We start from the raw sequence: 25,092 nt of genomic DNA, 5'->3' as shown, positions 1-25,092 counted from the left end.
TCACAGATTAAAATGAAAATTTGATCACAGACAGATCTTATCATGCTGAACACTTTTATCAATGTCAGAATTTGGCTAAACTTAACCGTCTTGGAGATATATGCAAACAACTTCTGTCTGACCCCTATGTTCTATTTTTAGTAATGGCAGCCAAGTTTTTCGACAGATCAAATATCCCCACATCAGTTCTATGCAGGATACCCCAAGGAACATTCACACCAAGTTTAGTTCCAATTAGTCAAGTACTGTCTGAGGAGAAGACTTTTTGAAAGAAATAACATTAAAAATAGCAAACAAAAAAAAAACATTGAAATAGGGAAATAACTCCAACATGGCTTAACAGATTAAAATGAGAAGAGTTTTGAAAAATTGTTATCAACGACATACGACAATGGCGAACGCCAAGTAATTGCAATAGCTCACATGACCTTCGGCCAGGTGAGCTAAAAATTGTTCTAATTTTTTTTTTAAATATACAGTATTACGTCCACTGACGAGTTGTCAATTCATCAAAATAACCCCTTCATTCATGACATGCATGTACCCAAGATTCACTCTTGATGCATGTATAAGGCAGGATTTGATTCTTTTTTCATGTAATAAAATACTAGTAAACTACCATGGACCATTTATTGTGGACCTTTTTAATTACATTTTGTACCTCTTGTTCTCTTTATACTCATGCTGAATATCTGAATTTTCTGATTTAATGCCTTCAGTGATTACATAATTAGATTTTGGGAATCGCCATTCTATTTGTTTACTGATTTTTCCCACCAAAAAAAGATTCAATTTATTGTTATAAGGTAAATCTGTTTTTGAATCAATCATATGGTTTAACAGGGCTGTGAAGCTTGTATGTAGCCACATGCACATGCTGTGACATGGCCATGATTGTGTTGACCTTTGACCAGATGATAGGAGTTTTGATTGGCTCAATATTGTCTTTATATCTAATTGACAGGTATTGTGAGTCACAGTCACCTGGTATAATAACATTTGATTGGTTTCAGTTGTAAATTCGTTATGCTCAATTAACTCTGACCAGGTGTAAATACAATTGTTTAATTGGAGAGAATACCTGTTGCTGACAAACTCCCCGTCATTAAAATATACGAAACATAAGGCACCAAGAAAATCGCCAACTGGTAATTTTTGTCGCCGGAACAAATAAAAAATCACAAATTGTGACATAGGCGAAGCCCAGGGCGATCCCTGCATGGCCAAACAACATTTTCATCACCACTCTTCAACTCAGGAGACCATGTTTACTAAATAAACCAAATATCATTGAAATCAAAGCAAGTATAAACATTAGCAGGAAAATGGCCACCCTGAACAAACTCTAGTATTTACCATTCAACTTAGAACATAATGTTTCCTAAAGAAACTTAAAATCATAAAAATATGAGCAACTGAGGTTATCCTTTCTTGGGAGGGAAATACCAAAAATTAATATGAGAGAAGAACTCAAAAGGATAGAAAGCACATTCCACCTGAGTTGAGGAAAAAATAGCAAAAAAAAAAGCATTTTGACCCCTATGTTCTATTTTTAGTTATGACTCGACAGATGAATAAGCATTTCTATTTTTAGTAACAGTAGCCATGTTTTTGAACAGATCAAAAATCCAAACATTCATTTTGTGCAGGATACTCTAAGGTGCAATCATCTTAAGTTTTATCCAAATCCATTCAGTAGTTTCAGAGGAGATGATGTTTGAAGAAATTGTTAGTGATGACAGACAACGACAACGAATGCCAAGTGATGAAAATAGCTAATATGGCCTATGGCAAGATGAGCTAAAAAAGTATTTTGACCCCTATGTACTATTTTTATTAACATCAGCCATATATTTTCACTGATCAAAAATCCAAACCATCACTTTGTGCATAATACCATAAGAAAACAGCATACAAACTTTCATTGAATTCTGTACAGTAGTTTTTGAGATGAAGATTTTTGAAAATAAGAACATAAACAAGAGGCTCGCAGGAGCCTAAATCGCTCATCTGGTTGAATTTTGCATTTCAAAGGCAATAAGTTTAACAAAAAGTTGTTCTTCAGCCAGGTGAGCTAAAAACAGCAAAAAAACATTAAAAAAATGCAATAACTCAAACATGGGTCAACAGATTTTCATGCTGAACACTTTTAACTTACCAGAATTTGGTTGAATATGAAGATTTTGCAGACATATAAGAACAAGAGGCTCTCAGGAGCCTGAAACGCTCACCTTGTTGAATTTTGCCTTTCAAAGTCAATAAATTTAACAAGAAGTTGTCCGAAAATTTTGACTCAACAATTCCTTGGTAGGACTTACCATAAGATCTTCTCAACAATTGAAAGTTTCTTTTAATCAATCATAGTTTTCAAGATACTGACTGAACACTGTTAAAAAATGAGTCATTTTTCCCCTTTCAAGGGCAGTAACTCTTACAAGGGGTCATCTTAGAACTTTTATCCTTGAAGACTTTTGTAGTTCTAATAATATGGATCATTTCAGCTATTGAAAGAATTCTGCTAAACCTATGTATGCGAAAAACTACTGTCTGACCCCTATGTTCTATTTTTAGTAATGACTGCCATGTTTTTTGACGGATCAAAAATCCCAACGACAGTTCTCTGTAGGATACCTTAAGGGGAATTCATACCAAGTTTGGTTTCATTTGATCCAGTAGTTTCAGAGGAGAAGATTTTTGAAAGAAATAACATTAATAATAGCAAAAATCGTTCAAAAAAAGGCAATAACTCCAACATGGCATAAAGGATTAAAACCAAAATTTGCCCAGAGTAGATCTCATCACGTCGATCACATTTCCCCATGTCAAAATTTAGCTAAACCTAAAGGTTTAGGAGATATATGTGAAAAACTACTTTTGATCCCTATTTTCTATTTTTAGTAACGGCGGCCATGTTTTTCAACGAATCAAAAATCCCCAAATCATTTCTATGCAGGATACCCCAAGGAACATTCATAACATGTTTAATTTCAATTAGTCAAGTAGTGTCAGAGGAGAAGATTTTGGAAGAAAATAACATTAAAAATGACAAAAAATCGTTGAAAAAGGGCAATAACTCCAACATGGCTTAACAGATTAAAATCAAAATTTGACCAGAGATAGATCTTATCATGCTGAACACTTTTACCCATGTCAAAATTAACTTAACCTGACGATTTAGGAGATATATGTGAAAAACTACTGTCTGACCCCTATGTTCTATTTTCATAATAACGGTGGCCATGTTTTTTGATGAATCAAAAATACTCAATTCAGTTCTATGCAGGATACCCCTAGGAACATTCATACCATGTTTGGTTTCAATTGGTCAAGTAGTTTCAGAGGAGAAGAGTTTTGTATAATTGTTAATGATAATGACGATGGACGCCAAGTGATGGCATCCATTTAGCTCACCTGGCCTTTGGCAAGGTGAGCTAAAAACTACTATCTGACCCCTATGTTCTATTTTTAGTAATCGGCCATATTTTTCAACTAATCAAAAATCCAAATAGTCCAGTTTCATCAAATTCCATTAAGCAGTTTTACAGGAGAAGATTTTGGAAAAATTATTAACAACCATGACTACAATGACCACGACAGACGCCAAGTGATGACAATAGCTTACATGACCTATGGCCAGGTAAGCTAATAATTAAAATGAATTTGCTAACTTTTGACAAGTCTGATAAATTATAATTGTTAAAAAGTTCACTTAGTTTGTTAATATTCAGTCAAATATAAAATTTTGGTTTCACAAATAATTTTCTCTCATTTTAAAGTGACTTATATGTGCGTAAATAATGAAACTTAGGAATTACATTAATCACATTTTCTATCCCGTCTATAGAAATGGAACAGATAAAGGAATGTTTTACTATCTACCAGAATCTATAAATAATTCGTACAGTCAAGTCATGATCTGGACATAAAGAAAATGCTTGTCTCTTGTATATCATTTCCCTTTTAGGCCCCAAATTCTGAAAAAATTCAACTCATAGCCTGGAAAATAAATTCCAGTCTTCCTGTTGAGGTATGGAACCTTGTTGTATATTATTTCGTAAGGATCTCTACATTGTTATTCAAAATTATATACAAACATCAAAATTTTAAGGAAATCACAGACAGTGACAACAAAAGCATGATTCATTGACATGACTGAAAATATTTTCTTGTGGCAAAAAAAAAACCAATTCTATAACTTTATAATAGATTGATTGATTGATTGTGGTCTTCACATCCAATGGCAGATATTGATGTAGATCAGGATGGGTATGATGGATTCATTAAACAGTTTCTCCTTTGCACTAATCTGACATGCAAAGCTTAGTTTGTTACTGTGAACCAACAGCAAGCTTGTAAGTACACATTATTTACACTCTCAGCAAACCAGTTGTCAATTTATCACCAATATATTGCATGCTAGGAAGAGAGTCACAGACTCAAGTTTAAAATCCTTGGTATGACTCAGGGAAACTGAACACACAATCCTCCTTGAGACTATCTGTTGATGACTTCTTATGACTATGCAATAGTACTGTGGTACTCAGAAATAACTGAATGCAAATAGGTCCTTCCGACAGTAAAAATTCCAGATAAAAAATAAATTGATCAAAAACAAAACTTACAAGCTCTATTTTGCAGGAGGGTTACCTTTGATCTAGCTTGTAGCACTTCCGCTTTATCCACTAGTATATCAAGTTTCTTGCCCCTTTCCAAAACGTCTTCAATATTTTTGGACATTACTGCCTGGACCTCCCTAATTTGAGCTTTCTTTTTAGTCTAAAATACAAAGATAACAAATTGTTCATATATTTCAAACACATAAAACGGACAATATAATAGCTATTTCCTATGCATGTGGCATGTGAGTGTTAAGATCTACACATCTATCTACTGTTTATAGAACTTGTATAACATGACAATTACCAAGTCAAATTTAAAACAATGAGGCTATGCATAGCCATATGTTCCCCACTGTGGCAGATAAAGTGAAATAAACATAATTAGAGAAGTTGTTAAAGTGGAAAGAGTAAATTACTCAAATTTAGAAGTACCGGTAATAGATGAATGATTAAGACATAATTATAATGATTATGTAAGTTTCAGGAAAGTTTCAAACACAACATCATCATCGAATAACTTCCAAAAACCTTGCCATAGCAAAATGGTAATGGTGTAAAATGCACATCTACACTTCATAGCAATGCATCAAACAAAATAATGATAAAAGCATCCCAGAGTGCAGCATGATATAACCCATGTTGCCAAACGAAAAGCAGTTGGGGCAAATGTGGACACAACATTATTTTTTGACACACTTAAGCATTGGGACTTACTATTCATTTTGGGCAAAACAAATGGTTTGGACCCTATATTGCACAAATTTGAAATTCCATTAAAAATTTCAAAAAATAGACAAAAAATTAAACTAGAGGCTCCCAGGAGCCTGAATCGCTCAAGTTTGTCTTTCAAGAGCAATAAATTTAACAAGGAGTTGTCCAACAATTTTGACTCAACAAGTAGGATTATATTAAGGATCATTTCAGTGATTGAAAGTTTCTTTCTATCTATCATAGTTCTCAAGATATTGGCTGAAAACTGTGAAAAAAAAAAGGATTTTTTCATCTTTCAGGACGACGGTGGACGATGACAACGACGGACACCAAGCAATGGCAATAACTCACAAGGCCTTTGGCCAGGTGAACTAAAAAAAGTTAAGTTCTTTTGGGTGTTATCTTTGACCCCTAACAACTTGAAAACAATACCGATATCTGAAATTTGATAGAAAAAATGCAGGTAAGAATTTTCTTATGGAATCCATTAATAAAAATTCTGAAAAAGACCAAAAATGAAAAAGTCTATATTTAAGGGTGTGGCCCCTCTGACCCTTTTTTTACTTGAAACCTGTAAGTGACATCTGAAATTATATTGATGAAAAATGCAGGCAGGGATTTTTATGAGGAATCCAACAAAAAAATTCTTTTTCTAAATCAAACTAAAAATTAAAAAAGTTCCCATTTTTGACCAAAAAATTGTTGAAAAAGGGTATAAAAGATGAATGCTGTAAGTTAAACTGCATACCTAAGGCACTGTAAAAAGTTGGAAATGAATTAAAAGTATTTTAGAACCTCTGGAAAAAATCTTGGCAGGGATCCCCTTATACCCTGTTATTCCACTGGGTCTAAGGGGGCACATGCCAGTATACATTTGCTGAAAAAGAACATAAAATGAAGTTAACAATGGCTATACAACATTTTCATCATCACCATTCAACTCAGGAGACCATGTTTACTTATTAAACAAATATCATTGAAATCAAAGTATAAAATTTAGTGGGAAAATGGTTGTCCCGAACCAAATTCCATCACAACCATTCAACTTAAAACATTATGTTTCTTGAATAAACCAAAAATCATTGGAATTCCGAGCAACTGCTGAAAATGGTTGCAAAATGACAGCCATTTTCAAAATGACCGCCCAAAAAATAAATTTCAATACTGCCAGTCAACTCAGAATATCATTTTTATCTTGTAAATAGCTCTCATCTTCCTTATTTGTCTATAGTTGAGGAAAAAAATACCAAAACAAAGCATTTTGATCCCTATGTCCTAAATGTAGTACATATAAGGACCGCCCTGTTTTTTGACCAATGAAAAATTTTAAATAAAAAGTTTTAGGCAGGATACTCTAATAAACAATTTTGCAAACTTTCATTAAATGTTGTTGCAAGAGAAAATTTTCTAGGTAGTACATGTAAAAAATGACAAAAAAATCTGCTTTAGGAGCCATTGCTAAATTCAATGTTTTTTTTTTTTAGTTATTTGCAAAAAAGCTGCATTTTGACCCCTTTGCAGCATTTTTTGTAACAGCAGTCATGTCTTTTTACAGATAAAAAATCCAAATATTCATTTTGTGCAGAATCTGTTAAGAAACAATCATTCCAACTTTCATTGAATTCTGTACAGTAGTTTCTGAAGAGAAGATTTTTTAAAGTAATAACAACGTCAAAAAAGGGCAATTACTCCAACATGAGTCAACAGATTTTCACCAAAATTTGACCATAGATAGATCTCATCATGCTGGACACTTTTTTTTTCATGTCAGGATTTTGTAAAATCTAATGGTTTTGGAGATATTTGAGAAAAACTGCTGTCTTACCACCAGATTTATATTTTGTAACAGCTGCCATGTTAATTTCGGCATATCAAAAATTCAAATGTAATTTTATGCAGGAAACCCTAAGGAACAATCATGCTAATATTCCATCAAATCCATTCACATTTTCAGAGGAAAAGTTTGAAAATTGTTCAAGACCTTTACAACAATGACGGACACCAAATGATGGCAATAGCTCACTTGGCCTATGGCCAGGTGAGAAAAAAAATAATTTAAATAAAAAGAAAAAACAAACATTCTACAAGGGTTATTCGCACACCTTTTGGCCCCTTATTCTCTAGTGGTAAGGGCCAAAAACTCCAAAATTAAATAACAACCTTTCATTAGTGGTTAGTAAAATCATATTGAAATTTCATACCAATTGGTCAACCTAATCAAAGTTTTAACAAAGAAACAAAGTTTCTACAGTCAAAGATGACTGTGCCATAACATTATACAATCACAAATTTTTTTTTTGCCATCGTATAAAAAATCGATTAAGTTGTGTCCATAATGATTTGTACTGTTGAAACATGCTGATAATAAATAGTCCAAGTTCCATTACTACAAAAACATTTTCATGTATACAAAATGCCAGTGTAAAATGTATATTTCACACTTTATAATCATGATAACAGTATATCATACCAAATACTAAAATAAGCTTTCAAGTGGTTTCAGATGAGATTGCCTAAATCCCATAACTTCAACAATGGTTGAAAGTATGCACATTAGCCCTCATTAACAATACATTACACCAAATATAAAAAAGAATTCAACAGATCGTTTTAGACAAGTTGCATCCACAAAACCTTTTCCCTCCATTGCTTCGTGGCAGGGAACAGTTAACTGTTCTGGACACTAACACAGATGTTTCCCTCACATTCATATAGTCAGAAGAGCACCTAAAGTTAATTTCTGCAGCTGCATAAAATAATGTTTACTTGTTCTAATTTTGTCCAATGCGAGTAGGTAGGTAAGGAAATAGTTTTATTTTATTGTATGATTCAGAATAGGCTCTTGTGTATCAGAACTGCTAATCTTAAACAGAATGACTACCAAATTGAAGTATTAGGTCATTGTTTAACATAACTGATCAATGTTTCTAAAGCATTGCATAGCATGTTCGTGGAAATACTCATTATCACTGAATGAATTGCGAAAGTCCTACTTACAGGGTTGCTTGATATTTTATTTAGTAATCCAAATACAAAAATAGCCTCTAAATAAAATATGACAAAGAGAAACTATAATCATTGATCATGTATCACAACCAGGATATTTGTATGGAGTTTTTTTTCCCCCAGTTTTTTTTCCAATTACTGATATATACCAGAAACAAAACCTCAATGCTGAGTTATTCAACTGGTATTATAAATTTCCTTGAATTTATTTACCAAAATTGGACTTATTTAGATTTAATTTAATTCAACTCTTTAATTGACAATATTTATATTTGTTTTGGTTATGCTCTACATAGTAAGGTATCGAGATTCACATGGGGACTAACTGTGCTCCTTTCATAGCTGATCTGTTCCTCTATTTTTTTTACAAATTACAGTTCATGACTTAAGTCTTTTAAAAATCCTTCAAAACATGTTGCATGAATTAAAAAAATACTCTTTAATGTCTTGATGATATATATTTGGCCACAAATAATCCTTTCTAAGAATACTATGTTCAAGACATCAACCAAAATAAACTTATTTTGACATAAACAGTACTCATACACTATTTCTCCATTAGAAAATGACAGCCTACATTCAAAATATTAAAGAGAAAAGAAACGATTTTGATTTTCCTTTAGTAAATTTTCCATTTCTAGATGGGATATTACCGAAGCACCCTCCTATGGTATTCACATTTAACAACTGGTCGATTTTGCTTGTATTTGTGAGAAGTGTCAGATTTTAATGAACGTAACAGAGACTTCACAGGAAAGCTTTTGCACCAGGGGCACTGATTTCACAATTTCTAAATTTTGTCACTGTTACAAAGATGTATAGCATTTGCAGGTTCATAACTAAAATTAGTGTAGCTTACCCATTTTTTTTTTTCTGCTATGTCTCTCTCCTTTCCACTGCCTTTACTAACATCAATTGCTTTCAATGGCTAATAAACAGAAAAATTTAGTGAAGATAGGAATGAAACAAACTTAGTGAACAGGCTTCAATACTGTATAAACAATCCTACTGGGCATCAATACTGTACAAACAATCCTACTGGGAATCAATACTGTATAAACAATCCTACTGGGCATCAATACTGTACAAACAATCATACTGGGCATCAATACTGTATAAACAATCCTACTGGACTTCAATACTGTACAAACAATCCTACTAGGCATCAATACTGTACAAACAATCCTATTGGGAATCAATACTGTATAAACAATCCTACTGGGCTTCAATACTGTACATACAATCCTACTAGGCATCAATAATGTATAAACAATCCTACAGGGCTTCAATATTGTACAAACAATCCTACTAAGCGTCAATACTGTACAAACAATCCTACTAGGCATCAATGCTGTACCTACTGGGCATCAATACTATACAAACAATCCTACTGGGCTTCAATACTGTACATTCAATTCTACTGGGCTTCAATACTGTACATACAATCCTACTGGGCATCAATACTGTACCAAATGGGCATCAATACTGTACATACAATCCTACTGGGCTTCAATACTGTACATACAATCCTACTGGGCTTCCATACTGTACATACAATTCTACTGGGCTTCAATACTGTACATACAATCCTACTGGGCATCAATACTGTACCAAATGGGCATAATACTGTACATACAATCCTACTGGGCATCAATACTGTACCAAATGGGCATAATACTGTACATACAATCCTACTGGGCTTCAATACTGTACATACAATCCTACTGGGCATCAATACTGTACATACAATCCTACTGGGCATCAATACTGTACATACAAATAATTTTCTAGTCATATAATGGTATCACCCTGTCATTGAAGTTTGTGTCCAATAACTTTATTTATAATAACTTCAGTAAATCTTTTTGAAGTTTAAACACATTGTTTCTTGGGACATTGCAGAGGGCCCTATAGTTTTTTGAGGTTGTTGCCCTACCCCTCTTAGAAATATTGGGCATAAAGGTGGAAAATTGGTGTAATTGTTAGAATTGATAGGAAAGATAGTCAACTTTGTTCTATTTTTGAAACTTTTTTTTGTTGGACTCAATGTGAATTTTCAATCAGATTTCAGATATCTCTTATGGTTTTCAAAGTAAAATAGGTCAAAGGGCCACACTTCAAAAAATCTTTTTTTTCAAATTATGGTATGATTTTGAATATTTTTTTCATGAATTACTACCTATATTCTTCAATCACACTTTAGATATCTCTAAAAGGGGTCAAAAGGGCCACACTCAAAAAATGGACTTACTTATTTTTGGCCTGATTTTTTTTATTGGATTCCTAATAAAAATCCCTGTTTTGCCATCTTCAATCAGATTTTAGATATCTCTCAAGGTTTTTTTAGTCACAAGGCACCAAAAGGCCCAATCCTCTCAAATCAACTTTAAGGGAGAAGGTCCAATTTCCAAAACTGAATTTCAAATTTTGTGCTATATTGTGTCAAAACCAGTTGTTGTGTCTATAATGAACAGTAAGACCCCATGCTTAAGTTTGAGAAAAACCAGTATTTTCCACACTTCCCCAAAGTGGCCCTGTAAGGGTCCGAGTGTTTAAAGAATAGGTCTGCAGCAGTGCTACTATTGTTGTAGAAGGCTACAAAAATAGTGCTCAGAGCCTTGGATGCTCTGCCCACAGAGCAACTGGGTTGTGTGCCCCACATGGTGGAATGGGGTACCCCTGGCATGCTATATGCTGGGGTCATCAGGCCATAATACAGAAAACCTGACTGCAAACCAGTGGTGCAATTAGTTGGGAAAGATGCCACATTCCTCTCACATTAAAGGATTCTGCTGCGGTATTCATTAGAAGTAGGAACTGTTAAGCTCTGCCACAGGAGGCCAAATTGGCGGACCCTACCGAACTCTCCTTATTTCCAGTGACAATCAAAATTCTTTGACCCTATAATACTTGTATCCTATCCCATTTTTCATTTTATCATCATTTCATCATCATATTATCATCCATTTCACGTTCTACCACTGGTTATAGCTGAAATATTGCTACCTGGGCATTAAACACCTACAACCAATCAACCAATCAATCAATCTCCAAAGTGTTCAACATGCTGTGGTTATATCATGCTGTGCTATGCAAAGCTCTTTTTTGTAAATAGTCTCATAACTCAAAAACTAGAACTGGTATTTCTCCATAAAGTATACAAACTGTAAAACAATCATAACAAACAACTGGTGTAAATTTTGCAGTTAATTGAACAAGGATTCGTGTGACATGTTAAAAGGAATGGTCATTTGTATACCATTCATTAAATGACCCAACTTCAATGTGTGTATAAAACAAGTCATGTGTTTAAAAAAGTATTAATGCAGGACCTAAAATAAAAGTAACTTTTACAGATTCCATATGAATATATGTTAAGTTGCAATCTGATTCAGTGCCAAGAAATGCAAAAAAAGGAAGGGGTCATGAACTTGTATGCAAAATCATTAATTTGTCCTTAAGGTCAAAATTAAAGGTTAAAGCTTACCAACTATGGTAGTTCAATTTACAACAAGTTTATTTGTTAACCAACTGTGGCATGCCACACATCATCTACCCTCATGCCTAATATAAAATTGCAAACACCCAAGGACAAAAAGTTACAACCTGGACATGAATTTGCATACAAAAATCACAAATTAGACCTTGAAGTAAAAATTCTAGATCAAAGGTCAACAACCATGGTACACGACAGGTGCTCTTGAGACGAGTTGATCTACCATTATGCTAAATATCAAAAGCCTAAAGGAAAAGACAACAACAAAAAATAAGGCTGGACACTATTTGATATGGACAGACACAAAGACAGACAGACTGATCTCTATGGGACGTCCCACACTTCTCATGGTGGGGTCCTAATTACCAGTATTCTAGACATAGACACTATGAGTATGGGTGTGTTCTGATGGACCAATTTTTTTCTTGACAAACATATGTCTATTTGATTCTTTAATCTCTAAAAAAGATAATGTGTTTGTCAATTTCTAAGACTATATATTGGAAATATGCAATTAAGACCTCAAAACTACTAGAGGGGGCTTTTAATAGGGTCAATGAATCAGACAAAAACAATAGTTATCTTAGAAGAAAGGGGCCATGAAACCATTAATGCCAAAATCATGCTTGTACCAAAATCTCATACAATGTACTTTTCTGGATAATTTTCAAATACTGTGAAAATATTATTGTTTGTGAAATACAACTTTCTGTAGTTTTCGTGGGATTGGTAAACCACGAAATTTGGATCCCAACAAAATGGAAATTTAACTTTGTTTATATCATTTAGTTCTATAATCCATGAATTCAAGAATCTATGAACTGGTCATTTTCCCCCAAAACAATGAAAAATGTTACCCACAAATAAAAGTACTTTCACAGTACCTACCTTAATGAGAGCAGATTTAATGCAAGAATCATATACATGTTCATCCTTTGATTTTTTCTTTGGAATAGCCTTAACAATTTCTTATTAAGACATCCTAAATGCAGATTTTGAATTTCTCATATTAGAGTAAAGATCATCACAATCACTTTCATCATTGTTTTAACCTGTTTTGTTAATCTATTGTGTCGTTCTCTGGCATTTGAGCTTGGTCAACTATAAAAGGCCTAGTTCCATAGGCTGACAATTGCTTACATAATGATGTCTGAGGCTCTCCTGATAGAATAAAAAAAACTAAACATACCTGAACATTATTTCCTCTAATGGACTGTAACAACATATTTCGATCTGTTGGTGCTGCTGCTGCTGCTGAGCGAGGAGAACCAAATCCTCCTCTAGAGGGTACTGGTGGTGGTGGTGGAGCAGGAGATCCAAATCTGCCTTGAGATGGCTTTCCTGCTGAGGGAGTAGAGCCAAATACTCTTTGAAGTGAATCTCCTGCTGAGCAAGAACCAAATCTTCTTCTTGTGGGTCCTTGTGGTGTTTGAACTAAAGACTTTGGTTTCCTAGCAAAAGAGCCTCTTGGGGGTAGAGGTGGAGGCTCAGTAAAATATTCATGTCCTCCTCTTGACGGTGGTGGTGGTGGTGGTGGTGGTGGTGGAGGTGGAGAGCCAAACAAAATCTGACCCTTGGATTGGGGTGGTGGGGGTGGTCCACCCAAGCTGATCAATGGTTCACAGTATTCAGTAGAAGCAAATGTTCTGGGTGGTGCTCCTCTTGGGGGTAGAGGTGGAGGCTCAGCAAAATATTCATGTCCTCCTCTTGACGGTGGTGGTGGTGGTGGTGGTGGTGGAGGTGGAGAGCCAAACAAAATCTGACCCTTGGATTGGGGTGGTGGGGGTGGTCCACCCAAGCTGATCAATGGTTCACAGTATTCAATAGAAGCAAATGTTCTGGGTGGTGCTCCTCTTGAAAGAAATACTTCCTTATTAAATTCAGTACTTACAATAGCTGATGGTGGTAAATTTGTAGATGAACCAAATGAAAATCCCTGACCTCCAGGTGGCGGCAGCGGTGGTGGTCCAGTATCAGAGCCTAATAACCACCCTTCATTTCTTGGTCTTGGAGGGGATTTACACATCTGAACATTTAATGGTACTGGTTGTGGTGAAAAAAGATCTGCAGGTTTAGCCTAAAAATTAAAATGTTTAAATTGTTGCACTGTATTGCAGGCATGAAATTGTATTATTTTGAGACAATAGAGTGTACACAAATTTGAATTTTTGTCAAATTTTAGTAGTAGCTATGAGGTGCATTAAGTACTAAAGCACAGAGTAAGTATTTAGTGGAATTTAATTTGGCATTTTCAGACAAACTGCTGAAATACACCATTTACCAATCAACAGTACATACACAGTATAATATCTAATTTTTGCTATTTGTAGATTAAAAATTTAGTTTATGAAATTAAAGCTTATTTTAACCATCATTTTTCAAAAAACAAAGTTTAATAGTAAAATATATTTATTAAAAAAAATAGAAATAGTTGCAGCTGACTAATTAGATTATTTAACTAAAGCATAACTATTTTTAGAATATCAACCCTGATTACAATTTGTGCTATAATTAATATGAGAACCGTCTACACATAATAAAATTATTATCCATGATTGTTTATGACCCCTTTTTAGCCCCTCATTCTTTATCAGTCCAAGTAACAACCCCAAAATTAAATCTGGCTTTTTTTGTAGTATTCCACCATGTAGTATAATTTTATGAAGATCTATAATTATACACTTCTTCTAAAGTTACTGTTCAGGTAACAAAGAACTGTCTGTAGACAATGACAGGGACAGCATAAATGGGCATAAATTAAAAAGTTCATGCATGGGGTGAAAGTACTATACACAAAAAAGTAAACCTTCTCTTCCTCCTTTTTTGTTCCTAAATCCGTGGCTACCAAATGCACTGAAAAATAAAATTAGTATTAATCAATTTCCATTTAAACTGGACAGGAGCAATGAATATAGTTTCAAAAAAAAGGAAATGATCAATCCCACAAACATTCCAAAGTCTTCTGTAATAGTATTGGACAATTTCATAAAACTATATAAAGATCTATGCACTAACATTCCAGTTATTACAAAACAACAGAAGTGTGTTGTGCCTTTCAATGACCCTAAATGGCTAAACTGTCAGAGTCATAGTTTCAAATTCCATCCTTTTCAGTTGTACATACACATACATATACAGACACACTATACATATAGTTATTAAATCTAACATTTAAGGAGGTAGACCTCGGGTAAGGGACACAACTCTTACATATCATTGGAATGTTTGTATTCAGCATTTTACATCAATCTCATATAAGCATCAATGTAATTTGGACTGAGTTCATTCTGTTTTAAATGATAGCTTGATAAACTTAGGTGAAAATAAATATAATACAAACATATCACTGATTTCATCAGTTATGTCCCTTACCACTAGGTCTACCTCCTTAACTTTAAGTTATTGTCAGTTTGAAATCTGGGATGTGTTAGTTGTTCACAACCTGATTTCTTTGATAATCAATCACTATATATTGTAGTGCTATTTCTAGGAGATCCTTATTTTCAATGCTGAAACTATAATCTGGAATACAAGTTTCTACTGACAACACAAATATGAAGTTGCACACTATGTCTTGCAAGGTAAACCCCTTATCTTTCCATATATATAGTAATAGATGCAAGCTCACCGACTGATACCCTAACTTTCCTCCCTAGATGCCATTTATGAAACCCCAAGTCATTCAGATGAAAAAACAAAATAAGAGGTGTGCAACGCTATCTTATAGTAAAGAATTTCAAAAGTTTTCTATCAGGAAACCCAAAAAATCATTCAGACAGAAAAAAAAATAGGAGGTGCAAAATGGGATCATGTAATGAAGAAATTGTAAGTTTGATCATATTTCATTCTGTGGTTTTAGAGAGACAGAAACTGTATACCCGCAGCATAAGAGCAGGGGGTTAAATAATGTGTAAAGAAATTGTAAGGTAATCAGTATAACACGGCCAAATCCTACACCCCCCCCCAACAAAAAAAAAAAAAAAAGAAAAAATCAACATGTGAATTTCATTCTATCAACACAAACATAACATCAGGACAATTAAATGGTAAATGAATGACAATTACCAGTAGACAGACAGACAGATAGACAGGATCAAATCCCTATTTAAAATGAGATATCTAATAATAGACTAACAAATACAATTACCAGTAGACAGACAGACAGATAGACAGAATCAAATCCCTATTTAAAATGAGATATCTAATAATAGACTAACAAATACAATTAGCAGTAGACAGACAGATGATAGACAGGATCAAATCCCTATTTAAAATGAGATATCTAATAATAGACTAACAAATACAATTACCAGTAGACAGACAGATGATAGACAGAATCAAATCCCTATTTAAAATGAGATATCTAATAATAGACTAACAAATTACCAGTAGACAGACAGACATATAGACAGAATCAAATCCCTATTTAAAATGAGATATCTAATAATAGACTAACAAATACAAGTATCAGTAGTTTAACTTTATCAAAGGAACAAATATGAATTTTTTTTAATGATTAGGGTTATTTTTATTCAAACTTCTAAAGATTTCTCTTTTGTTGACATATCTTTTCAAAATGTATATTTTTTGGCAAAAGAATAAATGTTCCTCCTGCATTTTTACAATAGAAGTCTATACAGTCTTGCTCTTGAGTTTTGCCTTATTATTAAATCAACCACCCTCCCCCCAACAAAAAAAAAAAAAAATTCAAATATCATTTTCTTTTCTTACTTAATTCCTCTTCTAACTCTTCTTCTTCAATTTCAGCCGACATTGCTGTTTGATAAGACATGGCATCAGAGATCTCATGGGCCTATAAAAATAAAACTGATAATATTAGTAAGGAAGAGTGATTTGGCAGACCAGTTGTATAGTGATAATTTCAGAAAGTATAAACAATATTGCTTTATATTATAAACGAACGATAGCTTTCAACTGGATTCCAACCTTTAGTACCAATGGGTTAAAATGACTACCATGAGCAAAGGAAAAAGATAACTTAGTACATCATATAACTGTCTCCCAATTGTACTCTCAACAATTGTTCTATTTTTGAAAATGTCTAAATTAGAAAATTTAAAATATCACTTTCGACATCTATGAACAGTATTATCAGCTATTACACTGCAGGGAAATGAACTATCATTGATGTTTCAAAGACATATAGTTAATACTGTCTCGTCTCTGAATTTAATAGACCCTCCCTAAGAAGTTCAAGTTTTCTATGTACAAAAAGGTAAATGGAGCAGAAAAAAATCAAAGTACAGATGTACTGAATCAATTTATGTTGATTGTTTGAATTTTTACGCCTCAAATATTGTCAAATTACAAGAAACATGGATATGATACAAGAAAAGAACAGGGTCCACCTTAAAATGCAACTCAACAAAAGACTGTTGTTAAAATTAAACTCTCTAATCCAAATTTGACATTTGGATTATGAATGACAACCCATTTACCCAACTCACATGGCATTGTAGTACTGTGCCAGTTACGTTAAATTCAAGTTCTTTGTCTGTACACATAAAAGAACATAAACCTTCCTGACATCCTGTTTAATTGAACTACAAACCACTAGTCTGCTTACTTAAGTTTCTAAATTTTCAAGTCGAAATTTAATTTAGCAAACTCCAGGTTTGAAACTGTCTGTCAAATCATACCAACCTGGAGCCACAATTGTTGAAATAAATCCTGCCCTTGACACCTCTCTTCTAGCTGCAGTGAAATCACAGCTGATAATTTATAGCTCAAACTGTTAGATACAGATATAGATTATTACAAATATTAATCATAATAGACCACAGACCATTACTGGTAAAACTGCATTGTCTATTTGATGCCAGCTTCTAAGCAAAGTATACTATTTGTCATCTCTTTTTGAATTCACGATCAAGTCAATAATTTTACTAAAATCTTTTAAAATTCAAATTGGTACACAATTAGTTTTCAACTTAGCAGTCAAACTTTAATTCCTATGATTTGGCATATTTTTATGTTGTTATTTGTTTTTCCATTCAGAGGGATATATACGAGATAGGAATGTCTTCATATAACATACTCTTTCGATATATTGGTCTTATACAAAGTAAGGTTAAATTTATCTAAAAATGCTACTGAGACCGATACATCATGTCTGTTTTGGGGATTGGATCATTGCATCATTTTGTTTATAATTTGGCAGCAAATGAGTAAATAATAGCCTGGAACCCCTTCCATTATTGGAAATACCATCCTTTTTTTGTCAATATTTGGACAGAGGACTGCATAGGTTCTCAGCATTCCCCTTTATATCTTCCTTTCTAGGATTGATGATTTCCTCCCCAGCTTAACAATAATGCATCATTTATATTAATTAACAAACAGTTATGTGTCTAACAATGGGTATATGCATAAATGAGGAACAGGTACATTGTACTGGTAAAAGGTTAGAGGTCAACTATTTTTAAATGGATCATAGCTTAATTCAAACCAAAATAATCAACATATTTATTTCAGAGTAAAATTTTTGTATTGGCTTTGTTTATTGGCATAACTAACATAAAATTGATCATGATATTTTAGAAATAACGGCAACAGAGACCTTAGTGTTTGCATTTGAACCTTTAACAGGTATGTTATCAAACCTTAACCGGCAATGTCACTGAATCTTAACCAAGTATTTCATTGAACCTTAACCGAGAATGTCATTGAACCTTAACCGGGTAATGTCATTGAACCTTAACCAAGTACATCACTGAACCTTAACCGGGAATGTCATTGAACCTTAACCGAGTATTTCATTGAACCATAACCGGGTATGTCATTAAACCTTAACCAGGTACAGTACTTGAACCGATCCGTGCAACGGTTTGACGGATCGATGACCGCTGACTGATTGATCTCAGACAGATCGATAACCGATGACCAGTGACCGATTTGATCGCAGTTAATTTATGTAAAATGACGAATAGTCTGTTAAAAATAAAACTTATGTAAAGTAAAAGAACAAAATTATATTTAAATCTATTGCATTATGTAAATATGTGTAAAATTGACAAATAAAAAAAATGGAAATTGTAAAATATACTGACCGCTCTGTGGTCACATGATGCGATCACTGGTTTAACCAATCGGTTTGACGGATTGATGACCGATCGGAAACTCATTGGTGATCGATGACCAATCACAACTTTTGTTGCACGGATCGGTTCAGGTACTGTATGTCAATGGCACTATTTTCCTGCATAAAAGGTACATTGTAGTCGCAGATGCCAACAGGCTTACAAATCTATAGGCTCTGGTGACTGCTATATCAATTCTGATCTTCGATCTGAATTGATAATAACTTCCCCTGTTAAAATTTTATTTATTTGCCCTGTGTGATGAGAAATGAGATTCATAAAACACTGGAAAAGCTCAGATATGTATCATACAAGTCATCATACCAATAAATCATCACTCTGTTGTTTCAATAGCAATTCAGCAGTCCTTCTAGACACCTAAAAGAAAAAAAAGAATGAAGTACAAACTTTATTATCTTATAAAAAAGAATTCTACTTAGTTGTGTGAACTTAAAAAAGCTCCATGTGGAACAGCTTGGTATGACCATAATAGTTAAATTTTTAAGTATGGACACTATACTCAACATAGTCAAACTTCTTTATCTGAATTTTTGTTCAACAAAAATGCAGAATGCATTTAATAATGTACATTAATCTTTATTTATATAGTCCAGGAATTACTCATTGAAAAAATTAATATTAAAAACTGCTAAGTTGTAATGCATACCATGATGATACTTGGGGATAGACTGGTCTACAAATGATCTAATGAACTTTCTTCGGTAGTTAATTGGACGTCTGAAAAGAATATTCAAACTTTTTATCATTCTACAGGTATTTAAATCTGTGTATGATAGAAAGTTGCTAAAATTTGTTTGCCAGTTGTTTAATTAAATACCTAAGGAAGGTTATCATTTAATTTAGGTAAGATCAGCTCTATCCCCTGAACATCACTAATGTATACACAAAGAGGCAAACAGTAAGAAGAAGATAAATTAAAGCTGACATACCATTTTACACAAACTGACTGTTTGTTCACCTAAAATATGTAAATAATTAAAATCAAAATAATAAACCATGCACACTTAAATAAAGTGTTCAAGTTATAATGCAGAAAAGGATACATCATTGAATTCTCTAAAAATATAATAGTCTATGACAGCATGGAACTTTAGAGGAAACAAACAGTATAAAGTTTAAAATATTTCAACCTTAGAAAATCAGCTGTGAAAATGACAGTTTTAATGTAAACCATATGAAATTTTTATATCCCTGTTACACAATGTTTCCTTCTTTCATTCATTAAAATCATTTCTGGATTAATTTCAAAAAGCAAAGAAAAACTAACTGTTTCTACAATGAGTACAGCTTATCAAATATGATTCACAAGATCTGTCAGTAACAATTTATTGCATTATCTCTGAAGTACTATCCCTTCTAACAGCTTCCTGCCACAATGTAGCACATTACTTTTGATATATTACACTTAATCCATTGAAGATAACATGCATAAAATAGCATAAAACATTCAATCTAAGCCAATTAAGTTGGGAGTTTACAACCTATTTGGTGTAGTTATTATTTAGCAATATTTGACTGCTTGTAATAAAATTAACTATTCCATGATATCCTGTCAGTGGCAGATTCAGACTTAGGGGGTGGTCCAAAAAGAACATTGTTTGAAGGTTTTTAATTTTGGGCTACAATGTGCTAGGCACATGAAATAAACATCTAGTGATTGGAAACATATTTGACATAAAAGGACTAGCTATATCAACATGCTGAGGGTCATATGACTTCAAGAAGGCAAGTTTTCTTTTCCAAATATAATACTACACACAAAAGCAAAAAAGCAAGATTAAGCAAAATTTCTTCCAACTTCTGCATTTTTTCTGTTTGATAGCACACTCATATTATCACTCATATTATAATATTTTCTGTCATTCTAATCTACTGTATATTTGCATTTTACTAACTATTCAAAACTTACGCCTTCCTCCAGCAGCTTCAAATCCCACATAAGCATCCTTTTGTCCCATTCCAACCATCACTCCCTGATGTCGAGGTCTTCCAACAGCTGATGGGAAAACACTTTTTGGAGCATCTTCTCCAGCAAATCCTGCCTTCATCATAAAAGATCCAGCATCTAATACTACAGGTAAGAACTCTTCATCTAGTCTATCACATACAACTGAAGAAAGTGGATCAATATCAAGTGCTGGTCCTGGATCTCCACTCCTCATCTGGTCTATAAGTTTAGCAGGCGTTGCATCATATACCAAATCATTTTCTTCTCCTGTGAAAGTAATCAAATTGTCAATTACTAAGTTCTGAGAGTAGCATGCAACAATACTATATCATCTCTATCAAAAAGCAAAATTTAAAAATTTACCATGATACTCATTTCAAACAAAATTATTTCAGCATTTTTCACTTGTAAAGGTGTTAAAAAGATTATTCTCATACATACTTTAGAGAGCAAATGCTGGAAAAAACAGATATTTTTTTGTTGCTTCCGAAAAAAATTCCTCTATTAGATTTTTTGCTTTTTTGTCCCTTTAAGTCCTTATTCACTAGAGGGTTATATTCACAGCCTTCTAAAATTGATTCCAGTCTTAAGCCATCTGATACATTTCCATATAGATCCAAACACTTATACTAAAAGTTCTATAGTAATGGTATATAATATGATTGTTTATGCCTTTGTTTAATCTTAAACTACTGAACAGTTAAAGCCATTACCCCAATAATAACGAATGAAACGTCATAGAAGCATTTTAACAAAATCCTCCTTTATATAACTTAGTTACAGAAACAAACAAAAGCCTCTACAGACAATGAAGTTGCCAATGCTTAACCTTTTGGAGCACCTGATGTCCTTTCCTGTTTTTTTTTTTGTGGAAGTTTTCATGGCTATTGCTTTACTTTTTGTGTCTTTACTACAGTTTTTCTAGGTAATCTTATTTTATTTGGTTCACTACGTTAAGTATGCAGCATGTCTTTGTTTCATGTTGTAACAATCGGGCGGCTTGCCATATACTTACATTTTAATAAATTTGAGTTTACCATTATTGATGTCTTGGTTTTTTTTAAATTTTGTAGATCAAGATTATATACACCAAATATAGTGTGTGAAGTCAAACAATACCAAATACCATTACAATCTAAATGGGGACCATATATCCTTAAAAATATCTCATTATTAATTTTTTTACAAAAGCAATGGATACTAGTATATTTTACACCATCTATTTCATTTTTCAAGTAGATCCAAGTTTTCAACAAATAAAAGTTAGTCTTCACATTCACAATCCAAATACTGTTAATGGATTAGTTTTTGGTGTGTACTCATTTTTGCCATTTTCCCAAAGGACAGATAATTTAAGTTTAAGGCTTTGAAGCCTTTACATCATCAAAATTGAAATTGGCGAATTTATTCACTCAACCAAATCAGTGATACTTAGTAACAGCAAGAATTAATAAATTTACAGTTTAAAGACTGTGCATTCTTCTTCTTACCTTCATCCAAATCAAATTCATCCTCTTCCCAGCCGTCATCGTCGTCTGACAGGTCATAACAATATTCGCAGACAACATCTTCTGTCCATCCACCTCCCCCTCCCTCTATAGTATTAAAGGGTACACAATAATCATCATCTTCCACCTTCTGGTCTCCCTCCCATCCCATGTAAGTCAGTATATCAACTTTCTCTTTGTTAACAAGCTCCATTATTGAAGGGCTGAACATGGAAATTTCTTCATCCTGGAAAATAAAGTATGTACACTATAACCCATCATGTAGGGTTTGATACTATCTTCTCTAACTAGGTAGCCCACAGGACAATTTGATAGACTTATTAGGCAGTCCTCAAAATAATTTTGTGGCCCTGTCCACAGGACTAATAAAATTTTAAGAATAAATTTTAGTAGCCCAAAAGACTACAAAGTAAAACTTCAAAGTAGTCTCTCTAAAATTAGGTAGGCATAGGACTACCCGGACAACTGTTAGTGTCAAACCCTACCATGGATTATTGGATTGTTCCTAATGATAGAGTAAGTTCTCTAATTTTAGTTTCCAGAAATAAAAGACAAGAAGCAAGACTCAGCAAAACTAGCACCATTTTCTAAGATATATACTGTGAAAGTAATTTAATTCATGGATACCAATTTTCATGGATCGGGGAAGAAACACAAAGTTTGTGGATTCTTGAATTTGTGGTTCTGAAGTTTACAGTATACACATAAATGGGAATCTCCTATTCATTATTCATTGGGAACCAAATTTCATGGTTTGGCCTACCCTCGCAAAGTGGTACCCCATGAAAAATAGTACTTTCACAGTAGATAAAATGAACAAAAATTGTTTTGTGGTTTTCATGCATGCAAACACACCATATTATTTCTTTTGAAATGAACAATTTTTTTTTCACAAATGAAACAGTAGATCAGTCTGGTACATGTAAGAGAGGATAAATGATTGAAAATAACCAAAATATGATGACCCAAAAAACAAAAATATTTATGAACTTGCAGATCTTATTCTTAGGACATATCAATTCTCCAAGGGTTTTCGGCACAAGTGATAACCAATTGAGTATCCACTTCATTACATGCATTTTATCAGTAACTTATTTGTTTTTTCCTTGCAAATATATTTCAATTTTTTGCGATCAGCAGTCTTCTAATTTAGCCAGGGGCCTGGTGGCCAAGGCCCTTAAAATCTGCCTCAGGCCCCTAAAATTAAGTTCTTAGGAAGCCCAACAGACTTGTTGTAGTGTTCTGTTTAATTTGGGGTTCTTAGACATATCTAAGAAAAGCCTGAATGGAGTGAGCATGCATTTGTTGTTATGTACTTTCATTATAACAGGATATTCTTAATACTAGACACAGATTCAGATGATTTCGGAAATTTTTTCCAGATTGCTGAAAAGTCATTTGGACTTCCGAGTTTTGTTACTTTGGAAGTCTGAATGGCTTCTGCATGAAAAAATTAACCATGAAGACTAGATCAGCAAATTGACTCCAAACCATCAGTGACTTCAAATAAAGTTAAACCACAAGAGAAAAGCATAGATACTCCTCTCAAATATACACAAACCACAAAATTCACACCAACAATTATGGGTACTTTTATCACATATTTTGATCAGATCTTTTGGCCACTGTCTTTCAAATCTAAATAGCTGTCAATTATGATGATTGCCCATGTAATTGATGGCTATCAATCTTGAAAGACAATGTCCAGAAATCACACAGATATTCTGTAGTAATAAAGTAGAACACATTAGTATAATTTAGGGAAGATTTCTACTTAGAGAGCCATTTAAATCACTTAGAAGGAAAGCTAGTTTTGAATTGAAATTGGCATCACTCTAACTGAAATTGTTATAACTAAAATACCATTAGTTTCAAGTGATTTTAAATACCTAATAAATACCACAACCTCTCTCGTACTTTTGCAACCACAGATGTTATTCAGCTAATCAGATGCGTAAGTGGCATTAGTAGTAAGATTTTTTGCCTTAATTTCAAAGTTTTTAAATCTACAATATTACTAATTATCATTATTAATACATTATTATATTAAGTAATATAATATCACACCTTGTCTCTTTTCTCCACAGCAATAAAACTGGTCAGCTGAGTTACGATGGAATATTTCTTGCTCAGCTCAATAATGTAATTTTTCATGTCCATTTTCTTCAGCTTAAATGCAAAAAGATGAGCATGAAGCATTTTTAAAAATCCATCTAAATAAAAGCAGTCCTTAGAAAGGAGCACTACTCTCACAAATATGAGGGAACAAAATTTCTTGGCAATACACTCAACTAAATTAGACCCCTTTAATACTATAAACCAAGTTAGTGAAATTTTGTTCAGAATTTCTGAGGAGTTGCCATGACAAAAAGAGGAATGGATGGATCAATGAACATATCACAAATATCATACAATTATCAACATTGTTACAAATGATAAATAAAGCTTAATCACTATGATAATTGTATGAATTCTCGGTATTACCAAGCATCGCATGCATGACTAATGGTAAGACAACACACAATTGGAAAATCTAATCAGACAGACACACAGAAAGGGATCAGGATACTGAATATTAAAATTAAAAGTAGCCTTTAAATTGAAATTAAAACTAAAATATGCAGTTTAAAAACAAAGGCAAATATCAACAAGAATTATTTACAGTGTCTAGTATGCTGATTTT

At 33.3% G+C, this 25,092-nt stretch overlaps 2 protein-coding genes across 8 annotated transcripts in view; one reads left to right on the top strand and one right to left on the bottom strand.

The window, feature by feature from the left end:
- Positions 1-632, top strand: part of LOC148614344 (uncharacterized) — a 32,401-nt gene extending 31,769 nt beyond the window's left edge. For both annotated transcript variants that reach the window (XR_015923644.1, XM_088588445.1), the window contains one exon: positions 142-632. The gene's annotated coding sequence lies outside the window, so the exon portion shown is untranslated. The remainder of the gene's footprint in view (positions 1-141) is intronic.
- LOC148614343 (protein mono-ADP-ribosyltransferase PARP4-like) overlaps positions 1-25,092 on the bottom strand; it is a 65,648-nt gene that overhangs the window by 10,539 nt on the left and 30,017 nt on the right. For 2 of the 6 annotated variants that reach the window (XM_088588435.1, XM_088588436.1), the window contains exons 27-37: positions 24,477-24,578; positions 22,392-22,635; positions 20,863-21,168; positions 19,883-19,911; positions 19,257-19,310; positions 17,497-17,547; positions 16,564-16,645; positions 14,639-14,685; positions 13,022-13,909; positions 9,196-9,264; positions 4,648-4,776 (exon numbers count right to left, since the gene is read on the bottom strand). In XM_088588435.1, coding sequence (XP_088444561.1) covers positions 4,648-4,776; positions 9,196-9,264; positions 13,022-13,909; positions 14,639-14,685; positions 16,564-16,645; positions 17,497-17,547; positions 19,257-19,310; positions 19,883-19,911; positions 20,863-21,168; positions 22,392-22,635; positions 24,477-24,578 — 2,001 coding nt within the window. Of the gene's footprint in view, positions 1-4,647; positions 4,777-9,195; positions 9,265-12,972; positions 12,991-13,021; positions 13,910-14,638; positions 14,686-16,563; positions 16,646-17,496; positions 17,548-19,256; positions 19,311-19,882; positions 19,912-20,862; positions 21,169-22,391; positions 22,636-24,476; positions 24,579-25,092 lie in introns of all 6 variants that reach the window. The other 4 variants (XM_088588438.1, XM_088588439.1, XM_088588441.1 and 1 more) reach the window with 4 other exon arrangements.

This window comes from Perna viridis, chromosome 6 (assembly GCF_037379345.1).
Source record: "Perna viridis isolate PV_CMFRI_1.1 ecotype Kerala chromosome 6, ASM3737934v1, whole genome shotgun sequence".
In the NCBI taxonomy this organism is placed as follows: domain Eukaryota; kingdom Metazoa; phylum Mollusca; class Bivalvia; order Mytilida; family Mytilidae; genus Perna; species Perna viridis.
This window is presented reverse-complemented; position numbering and strand designations above follow the sequence as displayed.